Below are 13,310 nucleotides of genomic sequence, written 5' to 3' on the forward strand. Positions count from 1 at the left end.
TGACAGGAGAATTCCTTTCACTTTAGACAACTAACTCCTCCATCCTTGTGAAGAGCCTTATATATGGAAATGAATCAGAAATCCATAAAAGCTTTCTAACAATTCATACACAACACTTCAGTGTGCAGGAAGTCATCAGAATAATCAGTGTTTTGGCTCATGTGCCACTAAGTACTAAAAGAATTCCTGCTGCTTTCTCACAACTTCTTAATTTGTTCTATCTACCACTTTTTTATCTTTGCTCATAAATCGATTTCCAGTTACGAAGAAATCAAGTAAAAGCAGGATCTTTTTCATTTCTGATGAAGAACATGATGTTGAAAACATGGTACTAAAGAGAAGTTCAAAGACTTTCATGACAATGATGCTTCTGTACACACTGAATAGCTTGGGATTTGCCATAAGACCTTCATGTCATCTGATAGGCAGCAGTGCTTCAGAAAAGCACTGCAAAACATGGAGACATTCATGAGACTTCTGGCATTGTTTATTAAAGTGTAGAAGACATTTCTTGATGAAATTGGAAATTGCTTTAAGTGACATTTTCCCAACAGCTTTCAGAAATACAAGATGAGGGATAAAACTCAATGGAAGTAATTATTGCACAGATATGTGTTTGTGTCCTTTCACTGTTGTGGTACTGTGTGGTCAATAAAACCATGCAAAAATTCTCAGATCTTTAACTGGAGCAGAGGGGAGTGCTTTATTTTGGTTGATAAAAATAGATTGCCCAGTCTTAGAAAATTAAGTAAAACCAAGCCATTAGCCCAAAGATGTTTTGCTGTATTACTACTCTCCACTGTATTTTCAGGATAGAGAGGGAGCTCTAGGGAAGCATTGCTAACCAGGCTCTCCTGCAAATGTCAAGGACAAACCAGGATCAGTTGCTAGAAGACATAAACTACCTTTGAAATTTCCTGTAATTGTTCATGTTTTCCTGAGCAGTGTTTGAAAAAACCCTGAAATACTGAGATATTTGAGGCATTCCCAGTCTGTGCTGGTCTGCTGAGGTGTCCTGCCTGTAACAGTGCAGTTAGCAAAGTTGGAGATTGATTCAGATTGTAGTACTTTTTATGCTGTAATTTCATCTAACAACTTCACACCACCATTTAATCCAGAGAAGAAATAGTCCTCTAATTAAAATTAAAAGTTTCTGAAGATTATTCTGACAATAAACTATTTATGTTAGTTAGTCGTATGTTTAGCCCAGGTTGACTAGAAAGTGATTTTATAAACAATCTGCATCGTTAAAAATGAAACAATAAATATGCAGTCACTTCAAAAAGAAGTTGGGCAGCTTTGTTACTCCTAGTGATCATTTGAGGGCATTTTTAGGAATAGGAAAATTTGCCCCAGTGCTGCTGGTGAAGCTGCTGCTGTCTCACAATAATCACTGGCTCCACAGGTGAGAGTTTATTTTCTTACCATGTAAGACACTCTCTGTGTAATCAGTTCTTCAAGAGACTTACAAAGTTTATTTGGCTTTTGCCTTTAGCAATGCTTGTAGCATTTGCATTAAATCTTACTTAACTGAGCCAGGTGTTGCCTGTTCTGAGCCAGGTGTCACTTGTTCTGATTCATGATGGTTATTCTTTCACAAAACTGAGCATTCCCTTCTCATGAAGCATTTGTGATTACAAAACCTCTTGCCTTTGGTCTTAAATGTCTTTCTTCTTTTAGGTCATTTCACCCAGATTTAGGGATACCCTGAGTCCATAAACTTGGTCTCAGTTTGCCTTTAGTAGTTCAACCCAGCAGCTCAGCTCAAGTCAATCCACTATATATGATGGGCAAAAAATGCTTTTTTCTTGCTTTTTCCTAGGGATGTAGAGCTTATGATGTGAATCACCATGTGTTGTATTAGATATTATAAAGCTTGTGGAATACTTGAAGTAAACACTGAGAAATAATTGACATATAATCAATGGGGGGGGGGGGTGGTGTCCCTCCCAACATATCCTGAAACCAATTTCTTCACACAAGGGATAGAAATGAATTGCTTGATGTAATTAATGCAATAAAAGGTCTGACTAAGCAGCCTGGTCTGTAGAGACAGATACAGAAGATGAGTCACTAAGCTCCTTTGTTTCAATGTTAATTATTCTTATGGCCTTTGATGTGTGTTTGGGTTCTCAATGAATTAAATGGAGTTTATTTTGATGCCTTTGGGAGTGTATCCTGGAACATCTTTTAGGCTTGAAGAGAAAAAAATTACATGTAGTTAAATACTGAACAAAGCTGCTCTGAGTGTTTACTGTTGTAAGAAGAAATCAATGAAATAAAGATAACTGTACTGTTATCCTCATATCCTGCTTTCTTTCTGTCTCTGGAATTAAATGTGCTTCTTTGGGTGGCTGCTGCTTTCAGCTGTGTTGTAGCCAGGGATCTGCTGGGGTAGGGGGTTATGATTTTTTAATCCATGTAAAACCAGGCCATCTTTGCAGGCCATTGCCATCACACCCAGCAGCTGGTGTGTTGCCATGCCCTGCAGAGTGGCACAGACTCTGTAAGCCCTGGGTACTGAATCCTGAATTTCCTGTTCTTGTCTTGCTTAGCTCTGCAGATATCCCAGTACACCCAGGCTGCCCAGAACCTGTGCCAGTTTCCCAGTCAAAGGCTGTCAAAACATCAGTGTTTTTGTTCTCATTTCCTTCCTGTTGCATCATGATGTTTTCATGGAGACAGAAGAGGTGAAAAACAGTGTTTGCTTGGTCATTTTTCATCCTCTTACTCAGACTTATTCCAGTGGAGTTTGATTTTCCCTGTGGAAGTGGAGATATTTAGAGGAGTGCATCCTCTTGGCTTCTGAGTTATTTTCTGCCAGTATACCCATTAATAAGCACATGTTTATCTTGGAAATTGTAGAGTATGTCTTATAAATCAGGATACTTCTATGGTCTTGGCACCAGGAGTGAAAATCCCGTGATTCAGGATTTTGTAAGCTCTCAGTAATTTTGAGGTATTTAGTGTTGGTAAAACTGAACAAAGGACTTCAGAAGACGTTCTCAAGTGCTTTGTAGTTTCCCATTTTATGAACCAGGTTCCAGGAAGAAGAGGAGGCTGCTGAGAGTTTACTTTCCAACTGTGCATCAGCCTTTCTAAAGATGCTGCATGCCTGGCTTGATCCTGTATCTGGTGAGTTCAAGGGATTGAATTGCTAGTATTTTGACTTCTTCTTTTTCTATGTGTGCAGATCCTGTCCTCCAGGTGCCGATCCATGTGGAAGAGTAAGTCTATTTCCTTTATCTCATGTCCAGCTTGTTCAATTTTCACTGACATCTTGAAATTTGGTTTAATTTTAACCAAATCCAGCTGTGTTCTAGACAAGCTGCACACCTTGCAGAAGGCCATTTAAGGTGGCACAGTGAGCAGATAAAAGCACAGAATTAGCTACATATAATAGCTAAGAAGAAGCGTCCTGTCTGCAGCCTGTTCTCTGGAGCCCTTGCTGGGTTTGCACATCAGGGCTGTGAACTGGGCCACGAGTGGCAGGTGGGAAGTGACAGAGCCAGGACTGATTCTGGGTTCTATACTTATCCCCCTCAAACAGAGACTAAAACCAGTGAAACACAGGAAACAACCACCACCACAACCAGAATCTGCAAATGACATCCTCGAGCTGTAAATTCAGATTGGTCCCTGCAGCAACCTCACATTTAGCTAGCTAGAAAATGTGGGGCTTGAACTTTGTGTCTGAAGTCAAGGGTGACATCCTTTCTTTTTTGATCATAGAACCATAGACATTAGGGTTTGAGTGAGTTTGGGGGTCTTTATATAGTTTGGGTGTAGGGATCCCTTTACCTCTCAAATGTACTTCATTCTGGAAACCCTTTCATTGTTTCCTGCCTTCCTTATGTTCTCTGGTTTTGTTTATTTGTTTGGGTTTGTTCTAAATCTGTGTCATTTTAAGAGCTTGTAGGTTTAGTTTAAAAGCTTTTACCTGAGTCATGCCTGCCACATTTGGATCTTTGTGCATTCAAATACATTAGTGGTCTTAGGTTTTATCAGTTCTGAAACTTCCTTATATTTTTGAATTTTCACAGTTAATAAATTAAACTTCAAAAAAATTCAGTGTCAGATGAACTTCTCTGTAAAGCAGCAGTGACCACAGTTTCTTTCCTGCTATCTGAAAAGCACAGTACATTTTTATCATTTATAATTGTTGCTTAAATCCTAGGCCAGCATTTCTTCCAGACCCAAATGATGGCAGTTTGTACACACTTGGTGGCAAGAACAGTGAAGGATTGACTGTAAGTATATTTTTAAATTCTTTCCTAAAAAGTGCTCCAGTCAACCTCGTGCCTTTGCAGAAGGAAAACATACTTTTATTTTGTTAAGAGAAGAGTGTTGCCACCTTGTGATTGTCAGGAAGTGATTTCTACTTCAAAATATCAACATCACATCTTGTCCCCTTGTATGAATTTTCTGTATTGCTAACATAGTGATAATTACAAATAAAATTTGGTTTTTTATCCAAATTCTGAGTAATCTCAGTGTGATTTGATGGGAAATAACATCAGATGTGTCACTCTCCCCAGACACATTTCTAAAACCATCTGCCAGAAGCAGGATTAATAAATGCTCTGTGCTAACCCCTTTAGAAGACCTTTATAGGATTTAGTAAGTAAACAAAAATGCTGAACCTTTCAAATTAGTCAGCGATCCATGTAGGCCACAGCTACTGCTTAATGCTTGACTTTTATTTTTAAACTTTGTGGTGATACTCAGATAAAATGTTTGGCTTCCTACAAGAATTTTTTCCTCAGCTGCTATGATTTCCCTTAGGAACTTGGGCATTGTTAAATATTTTAGTATTTACTCTTGCTGAATTCTCAGGTGTTATAATAATAGAAATAACCAATACAATTATTGCTTGCTTGTTTGTTTGTTTTTCTCTTAGAAACTTCCATTTACTATCCCAGAGCTGGTGCAGGCATCTCCCTGTCGCAGTTCTGATGGGATCCTCTACATGGGTGAGCTCAAATTTTATCTCTTTTACATTGCAAGAAGTTCAGCAACTACAAAATGTAGAGACTCCCAGACAGACTGAAGGAAATAGGCCTTATTTTGGGTATTAATCATGATTTTCATAAATCTTTTGATAACAGAAAATCTGATTAATATAGAGTGCAGTTCCTGTGTGATGATTAAAACCAACTGCTTTTCCTGAAGGAGTAAATACCTTTTCTTAGCAGTGAGATGCCTCTATGGGGACTTTTTGTTTCTTGAGATGCAGTCTCTCAACAAAATATGACTTCCACTTAAAATCTTCTTATGATTATAAATGTCATTGACTGCCTGATAATTAGGATAAAATTAGCAATCCCATTGCAGCACAGTTAGACATCCTCCATTGTCTGACATACAGTCAGTTCATTTACAGTACAAATAATAAATGTATTGCTCACTGTCCTGACTCATTCTAATTGCAGATGGATTTGGGAGGAGAAAAGGAGAAGAAAGGACAGTTATTACTTATCACAACAGTAAAATATGTGAAGATCAGGGTGAGCTTAGTACTGGGGTCTCTAAATCTCCTAAAGGGCCAATGCTCCTTCTGGTTCTCCACTTCAAGTCTTGCCAGTAAATGAGAGAAAAATGTTTATTTGAAGCTTCTAAACATGACATACATGTATTAACTTCAAAGAAATTCTTAAGGCCATGGCTCACATAGTCTTGAGAGGGATGTTTGGATTACAATCCTTAAGCCATTTGTAAGGTGTAGACCCTCACTTTTTTTTTTTCCCCACCTCCTGTCTTTCATCATGAGCACTTCAGTCTCCTCATCTGAGAGCTCCTGGGATCTGCTGCACTCAGAGTTCTGTTAGATTTTATGTGTAAAAAATCATTCAGCCAATAGTACTTACTCTGCTAAATATTGTATTTGGGTTTGGGGTTTGTGGTCAGTACTTGGGATTGGCCAGTAGTGCTAAATGACGAACCTAAGCCTGACTGTGAAAAACTGTTTATTAAAAATGCTTTATTTGTGCTAAGTCCATGAGTCTACTAAAGAAAAAAGAAGACTGAAAAGATGAATGAAAGTGCAGTTTTTCCAACTGAATGGTAATGTGACTTCAATTATGATTGCAGGTAAAAAGCAGGATATTTGGTACGTGGTTGACCTCATGACTGGGGAGAAACAGCAAACCTTGACTTCCTCTTTTGCAGAAAGTCTTTGCCCATCAACATCCCTCCTGTATCTTGGGAGAACAGGTCATATGCTTTTTTTACTGTTGTTTAAAAGAAAATTCTGATTTTTAAAATTTAGGCTCATAACAAATGACCCTGTGTTCAGGTTTTCAAGTTATTTTTTGGAAAAACGTCTGTGAATTATGATTTTAGACTGTACACAGAAGAATTATTAATTTTAGCAGCAGAGAGATAATGTTTTTTAAACTTTGGTAGTAGGTCCATTATTCTTTTAGTTGACACGGTGGCATTTGTATTGTAACTAATGGTGTATTCCAATACCAGCTGTGATCTGTTTGTTCTGTAACAAACAGCTTTTAAAAAACTGCTTAAAGAAGATGGAAATAGAGCAGATCCACTGACATCACAAGTGCAGTGTGCAAAATATCTGGTAAAGTTAAAACAACACCATGGAGGTGCTGACTAGAAACAGGAATAAGTGTTACAGGCTTGTTCTTTAACCTCTCTGTCAATGTGTCCCTTTAAGTGGGATAGTGTTGGGAAAAAAGGAAATGCTGACAGCAGTGAGTGCTGTGTGGTGTTGGAGGAGTGTCTCAGATTTGAGAAGATTGATTCTATTCTCTCATAGGTTTTTTTGCTTCACAGACTGTATATCTTTTAACAGAGTACACGATCACAATGTATGACACCAAAAAGAAGGAGCTGCGATGGAATGCCACCTATTTTGATTATGCAGCTACTTTGCCTGATGAAGATATAAAATACAGTAAGAATTTAATTGCTGTCTCCCTCCTGCAATGGAGTTTTGTATAGAAGCAAAAATATTCTGATTTTTTTGTGCAATGCAGTACTATCACATACTGCAATATCTAAAGCCTGTTAGGTAGCTTCAGGTAAATTGAGTGCAGCAGGGTGCAACTCTTGAAGGTGTGATTCCTTAAAATCAGTGAGAAATCGCAGGAGAGGCAGCAAATCTGAAACTCTGGTGCACAATCTGCTTGCGATGCTCTTGAATGGCAGCTGGACTTGTGTCTGCCCAGTTCTGGCCAAGGCTTTGCTGCTCAGCTGCTGTGCAGTGAAAGGTGTGGTGGTGACTGCACTCCAGAGCTGTTCCTGTGCATTGTTGAAACTACAGAATCCAGGTAAGCTCCACACGTTTGTGCATTGCAGAAATGTCCCACTTTGTGTCCAACGGGGACGGGCTGGTGGTGACGGTGGACAGCGAGTCCGGGGACGTGCTGTGGATCCAGAATTACGCGTCGCCCGTGGTGGCCTTTTACATCTGGCAGCGAGAGGGGCTGAGGAAAATCCTGCACACCAACGTGGGCATCGAGACCCTGCGCTACCTGACCTTCATGTCCGGGGAGGTTGGACACATCACCAAGTGGAAATATCCCTTCCCAAAGGAAACAGAGACCAAGAGCAAACTAACGTGAGCCTGAGATTCTGCTGTTCTCACTGCCCATTTGACAGCTTTGTCATTAAACAGAACAGTTAAGGGTTGTGCTACAAGTTGCAACATGGTGAAAAGAATGTATAAAAGCATTTCTAGTTCTCCAGGTGTTCTTTTCTATTATATTTGATCTTTTAGTCTGTAAGGTCAGAGACCAAACCAAAAAATGTATAAACTTAGGAAGTGTATATTCCTAAGTTTTATCAGATGTTCTGTGTTGAATAGTTTCTCCCAATGAGGAATTAAATTGGTTTTCCTAATGTGAAGCCTTTCACAGTATAAAAATGGTGTACAGCATTTTGGCAAATGCCATGTATTGAAAAATGCAGAAATAGGACATGAGTTATGTCAAATGAGTGATGGTGCTGTGATTAATGAACTGACAATGCTTTCATAATTAAAAAAAAGCTTCACAGTAAGCAGTATTTCAAATAATTTTACAGATCAAGGCTTTTCAGGATACAAATGCTGATGATTTGGGAAGCTCCTGCATTGGTTCTGCAGGGTTGTGGTGCCCAGGTTTTAGCTGAGATGTTGACACATCCATTTGCCTGCTGCTAACAGTGACTGTGTTTCTGCAGCCCAACCCTGTACGTAGGGAAATACTCCACGAGTTTGTACGCGTCGCCCTCCATGGTGCACGAGGGAGTCACTGTCGTGGTGAGTGGGGAGCTGCCAGCTGGGAAAGGGCCCTTCTGAAATGAGTGCTTTCCTGGGCTGGGAAGAAAGGTTGAAATGGAATCGTGCATAAAATGATATTAAATTAAAATAGAAAATAAAACACTGAAGACTGTACATCTACAGATATTTGAGGGGTTTTAGATTTTTATCAACAAATGCATAGCAAATTAAGTGTTTCCTGAAACAATTAGCAGTCATAGAATACATGACCATACTTCCAGGATCATTTTCAATGCTGCAAAGCAGTAACTGCATCTCCCCAGGAACTGTGCCAGGCAGGCTCAGCAGGAGCAGACCTGAGGTTACTGCTATTGTTGGTGCTTTGTGGTTCATGTTAAAATTGCTGGTTTGTTCATCAAAGTAACTCCCACAGGAGTGGGAAACAGCATCATAGTTCTGTTTTGCTCATTGTGGCTGCCAGGTAGGAGCTACAGATCCTGCTTAACTGTAGGGGAAAACAAAAAAAGAGTAATCTCATCTCCCAGGCAGCATGTCCCTAAAGGGTCCAACGTCCAAGGCTGTGGCAGCAGCTGCTGAGGGCATAATGGCCGTGTTTACTCACAGCGACTTTGCTGCCAGTAATCTTTGCTTGCCCACCCATTTTGACCTCCAGATTTTAAATTTAGTTGCCTATTTCAATATTCTAAGGTCACAGTAACAGTAATTGTAACACTGATCTCTCTGCAGCCCCGTGGCAGCGCCATTCCCTTGCTGGAGGGTCCAAAAACAGAAGGAGTCACCATTGAAGACAACGGCGAGTGCGTGATCACACCCAGCACTGATGTCAAGTTTTCGGGCAGGCTGAAGGAAAAGCACAAGCTCAACTACTGGAATGACTGGCTGCTGATAGGTGTGGGAGGCCCTGCCTGGCCATAATTACTGAATTATAGTAATAGTGTCTAATTTATCTTAATTTACATATAAAATAATGTGTTATATATCTACCTGCCTTCTGTTTTTCCCAAGGCTCCTGTCTTATTCTGTGATGAGGCGAAGTGCTCCATGTGTGGAAAGTGATTTACTGCTTATTTGTCCCCTCCCTCAGAGAGGGGTATAGTAATTTATTATTTACTGTAAATACTGTGTTTGGGCCCATTTGGATTTTTTATTGTGCATGCTGTTACCTTAATTCTCATCATATGGATCAAACAGTAATGTTTTCTCCATTTTGTAAATGGATTAAAACACAGAGGCTGAAGATGATGTTTATTAATTGTCAGCCTGTCCTGTGTGTCCCAAGTCCCTGAATTTTGGAATTGACTTTTCAGTGCATTTACAATTTTGCTTCAAAAATGAGGAACAGTCTGAGGTTCAGTTCTAAGTGATGACTGGTGATAATTGAGTGATGTATGTGACAGGAGCTCTGGGGCAGGGACAGTGTGCAACTGTCAGCTTTTTAAAGTGCCATCTTTTTCTTCCCGTGTCCCTTTCCTTGCTAATACCCTCCCCTACATGTCAGGCAGTTCCCTGAAGCAGTTCATGTTCCTCTGCAGCTCTCAGTGACCTCTGCCCTCCATTTTCCCTCTCCTTTCTCTTTCTTGCTCTATACATGAGCATTATGTTTTGTTATGGTCTCACTCTTCAGCAAAGATGCTGCAATCAAGGATATCTTTCCTAAGAAAGGACAACTTTCTGTTTCAACAAATGTGTTTTATTTAAAGGGCACCATGAAACACCATTGTCTGCTCCCACAAAGATCCTGGAGAAATTCCCAAGCAACTTACCAAAGAGGCCTGAAAATGTGATTCCAGCTGACTCTGAGAAAGCCACTATTGAAGAGGTTTGTGATGAGAATCATTCTCTTACTGCATGGGAGAATAATATAAAGGAGTGGAAGTTGGGGAAGGATACAGAAGGAAAATGCATGGAGTTATTTCACATTTTTTGAGTCAGATGTTCATGTACTTAGCATGTAGAATCACTGGTATGAGGAAATGTCATTCCTTGTTTCAGAGTTAAGGCTTTCTGCTGCGTTTTTTTCCCCACATGCAAACTTTGACTTTGGTAGGTTTAGAAATGACTAAGAATGATGTAGCAGAAAGGCTGGCTATGAATGCCTCATTACCCACAGAGATACTGAGCTAACAGGGCTTTCTTTGCCTCAGGTCATTGACATTGTTGAAGGTTCCTCAACAGAAGGGCCTCCAGCTGCTCCAAAGGATATGGAGGAGACTCCTGCTCGGCCCATCCCACGGCCAGAGGCTCCGGTGGACTCCATGCTGAAGGACATGGCCACGATCATCCTCAGCACTTTCCTGCTTGTGGGCTGGGTGGCTTTTATCATCACCTACCCAATGGTAATGCTGACCTGGCTTGATGTGCTTCTGAGTGTTGGGGACATCAGGAATGTTGTAGAGCCCAGAAATGACACAGGACTTAGTGACTCACTCCAGGGTTATTCCCCTCTTCACAGATGTGCACTGGGGAGCAAAGGCACAAGTTTGACTTAACAGAGATTTCTCTGGCCATATGTGCCAGGTCTAGAAAGGTTTTCTTTTCCATCCACCAGTTGTGGTTTTTGTAGGTATTGCTCTTTTTGGATATGATCACAGCACTATTGGCTTTGCTCCTCTCTTCCTCACCTGAAATCATCATCAGGTTTTCCAGGTTTTGAATCAAAGATTTTGCAGGTTTTATCCTTCTGTGGTTTAAAGACTCCTGGTCAACTTAGTAACAGCTTTTTTGACCAAGCCATGTGATTTCTCATCTTGGCAATGGAAGTCCAGACTGAAATAGAAATTGCGAGTGAACGTTCCTCAGACTGTGTGGTTGGCAGGGACAGGGCAGGAGAGTTTGGCTCCCACCTTTTAGGAGTAGCTCCCCAGTAGCTGTAGAGTTCCCTTGAGTGACCTGACTGCCAAATCTTCACTGAGGTCCTTTCTCACAGAGTGTCCACCAGCAGCAGCAGAGGCAGCATCAGCTGGAAGAGAAGATCCAGCTCTTGCAGCAGCAGAAGCTGCCCTTTGGTGCTCCGGGGGAGCTCCCGCCCGAGGCAGATTTCCTGGACACGTCGTACGGCCGGACGGAGAGCTCAGCTGCCAGCACCCCAAACCTGTCCCCCAGAGCTTCAAACCACTCTGCCTACTCCAACATCTCCACATCTGATGTTGGGAGCTGCCTCTCCACTGAGCAAGAAGAAGGAGGTAAAGTTGACTCAGTGTGGTTTATTGTGTTTCTATTTCCCCAGTCTGTGTGATGGTACAGTAGAATAGTTATTGATGATACTTCATAGCTCAGCAAGATGAAAAGAACCATTCAGGCTGGGCCCTGCACCACAGCAGGATTGTTGCTTTACAGTAACAGCAGCTTGTGCTGCCCAGGACAGTGTGTTCCTGTCACTTGCAGCCATTCCAGGGAGATACTCATTTAAATAAAAACATGTATTAAGATTAATTGGATTCAAGAAATGGGGATTAGGCAGCACAACCATCCTGCCTGGTCTTCCTGTGCATTCATTGTCCCTTCAAAGGCTACTAAACCCACTTCCATTACTGTCAGCCAGCATTTCCTAAATGCAACATCACCTTTTAGAAAGAGTTTGGCTGCTGAGAGCACTCATTTCTCACAGCCATGAGCCATAAGGTGTGTGTAAATGTGTTTTGATTCTTGATGTTGGCTCACTGGGTCACCACAGACTCTTTGCCTACTCAGAGTAAGTACCAACGTGGATATGTTCATTTCTTTTGATCATATGCGTGTTAAATTTAAACATGAGCTAAAAGCCTTTTACAGACTGGCCCCAAAGTCTGTGCAGTTGTAGAAGGCTGCCTTGCCCCATCCTAAACCAGTGCTTGTTTTTCTTTTCTTGTTCAGATGAAGAAGCAAACCGAGTGATCGTTGGCAAGATTTCGTTTAACCCTAAAGATGTATTGGGACATGGTGCTGAAGGGACAATTGTTTACAGGTAGAAAAGAACGTGTGCATTAAACAGACCAATGTTGTGTTTGAATTAGGTCCTTTTAATTTGATTTTTTATAAAAGTCCTCACATCTACTATGAACAGAAAGGAAACTTTTTGCATGTGTCTAGAATATTTTCATGCATTTTTTTCACCAGCAAAAACTACTTTACTTCCCTGAGAAGTGTTTACTGGCCAAAGGTACCTGTTTCCAGCACAGGAAATGCTTTCACCGGCCTTTGCCATGGCTTCTGTTGTCAGGTTTTCTATGCAGGCTGTGGCTCCAGAGTGTGAAGGGTTGTTGTGCCTTCCCTCCCTGGCTGCAGGGGCTCCTTTGACAACCGTGATGTGGCAGTGAAGAGGATCCTCCCCGAGTGCTTCAGCTTCGCAGACCGGGAGGTGCAGCTGCTGCGCGAGTCCGACGAGCACCCGAACGTGATCCGCTACTTCTGCACGGAGCGGGACCGGCAGTTCCAGTACATCGCCATCGAGCTGTGCGCTGCCACCCTGCAGGAGGTGAGCCACAGGCCTGAGCATCTTCTCCCTGCAAGGCTTAACTTGCTCAAGTGCCTGACACAGGGGATGTCCCATTTACTCCCACTGTCACCTCTGTGACAATTCCATGCTCCTAGAAAGACATCCCTAACCCTGGACTGATTTATGGAGAGAAGCTGTTGTCCTTTGATTTTTAACTTCTTGTGAAGGACTCCCTTCTAGTCATCCTCCCCCTCCTACCATGCAGACTTTGAAGACTGTTCTTCTTTCTGGAGCACAGTGCCATACAGAATTCTAGCCCTGAATGAGACTTTAGAGGTCATCACCCTCAGCCAAAAAAAAGCTCTTTGCTGTGTGCTACCAGCTAGCACAATTTATCCATTTACCTTTTAGAGGTGAAGTGCATGGAGTTATTATTTATGCAGATTCTAAGCAGTGCTGTGGCTGACTCTCCTGATTTTCTGTTGCAGTATGTTGAGCAGAAGGCCTTCAGCCACCATGGCTTACAACCCATCACTCTCCTGCAGCAGACAACGTCTGGGCTGGCTTACCTGCACTCCCTGAATATTGGTAAGAACACCTCTCCTTTCAGGACTTTCTTAGCTGTAAAGTAAACTGGTCTGGTACTGTTCA

The 13,310-nt window shown here is 41.5% G+C and overlaps 1 protein-coding gene across 2 annotated transcripts in view; it reads left to right on the forward strand.

The window, feature by feature from the left end:
• The window catches only part of ERN1 (endoplasmic reticulum to nucleus signaling 1), a 32,823-nt gene that overhangs the window by 14,359 nt on the left and 5,154 nt on the right, over positions 1-13,310 (forward strand). The window contains exons 3-16 of one of the 2 annotated variants that reach the window (XM_084218684.1): positions 3,194-3,227; positions 4,178-4,250; positions 4,901-4,973; positions 6,091-6,213; positions 6,815-6,916; positions 7,321-7,582; positions 8,185-8,263; positions 8,972-9,134; positions 9,946-10,064; positions 10,390-10,581; positions 11,172-11,427; positions 12,098-12,188; positions 12,509-12,698; positions 13,148-13,247. In XM_084218684.1, coding sequence (XP_084074810.1) covers positions 3,194-3,227; positions 4,178-4,250; positions 4,901-4,973; positions 6,091-6,213; positions 6,815-6,916; positions 7,321-7,582; positions 8,185-8,263; positions 8,972-9,134; positions 9,946-10,064; positions 10,390-10,581; positions 11,172-11,427; positions 12,098-12,188; positions 12,509-12,698; positions 13,148-13,247 — 1,857 coding nt within the window. Of the gene's footprint in view, positions 1-3,193; positions 3,228-4,177; positions 4,251-4,900; positions 4,974-6,090; positions 6,214-6,795; positions 6,917-7,320; positions 7,583-8,184; positions 8,264-8,971; positions 9,135-9,945; positions 10,065-10,389; positions 10,582-11,171; positions 11,428-12,097; positions 12,189-12,508; positions 12,699-13,147; positions 13,248-13,310 lie in introns of those variants that run through there. The other variant, XM_084218685.1, reaches the window with a different exon arrangement.

The sequence above is a fragment of the Fringilla coelebs genome (assembly GCF_963513975.1).
Source record: "Fringilla coelebs genome assembly, chromosome: 19".
Taxonomy (NCBI): domain Eukaryota; kingdom Metazoa; phylum Chordata; class Aves; order Passeriformes; family Fringillidae; genus Fringilla; species Fringilla coelebs.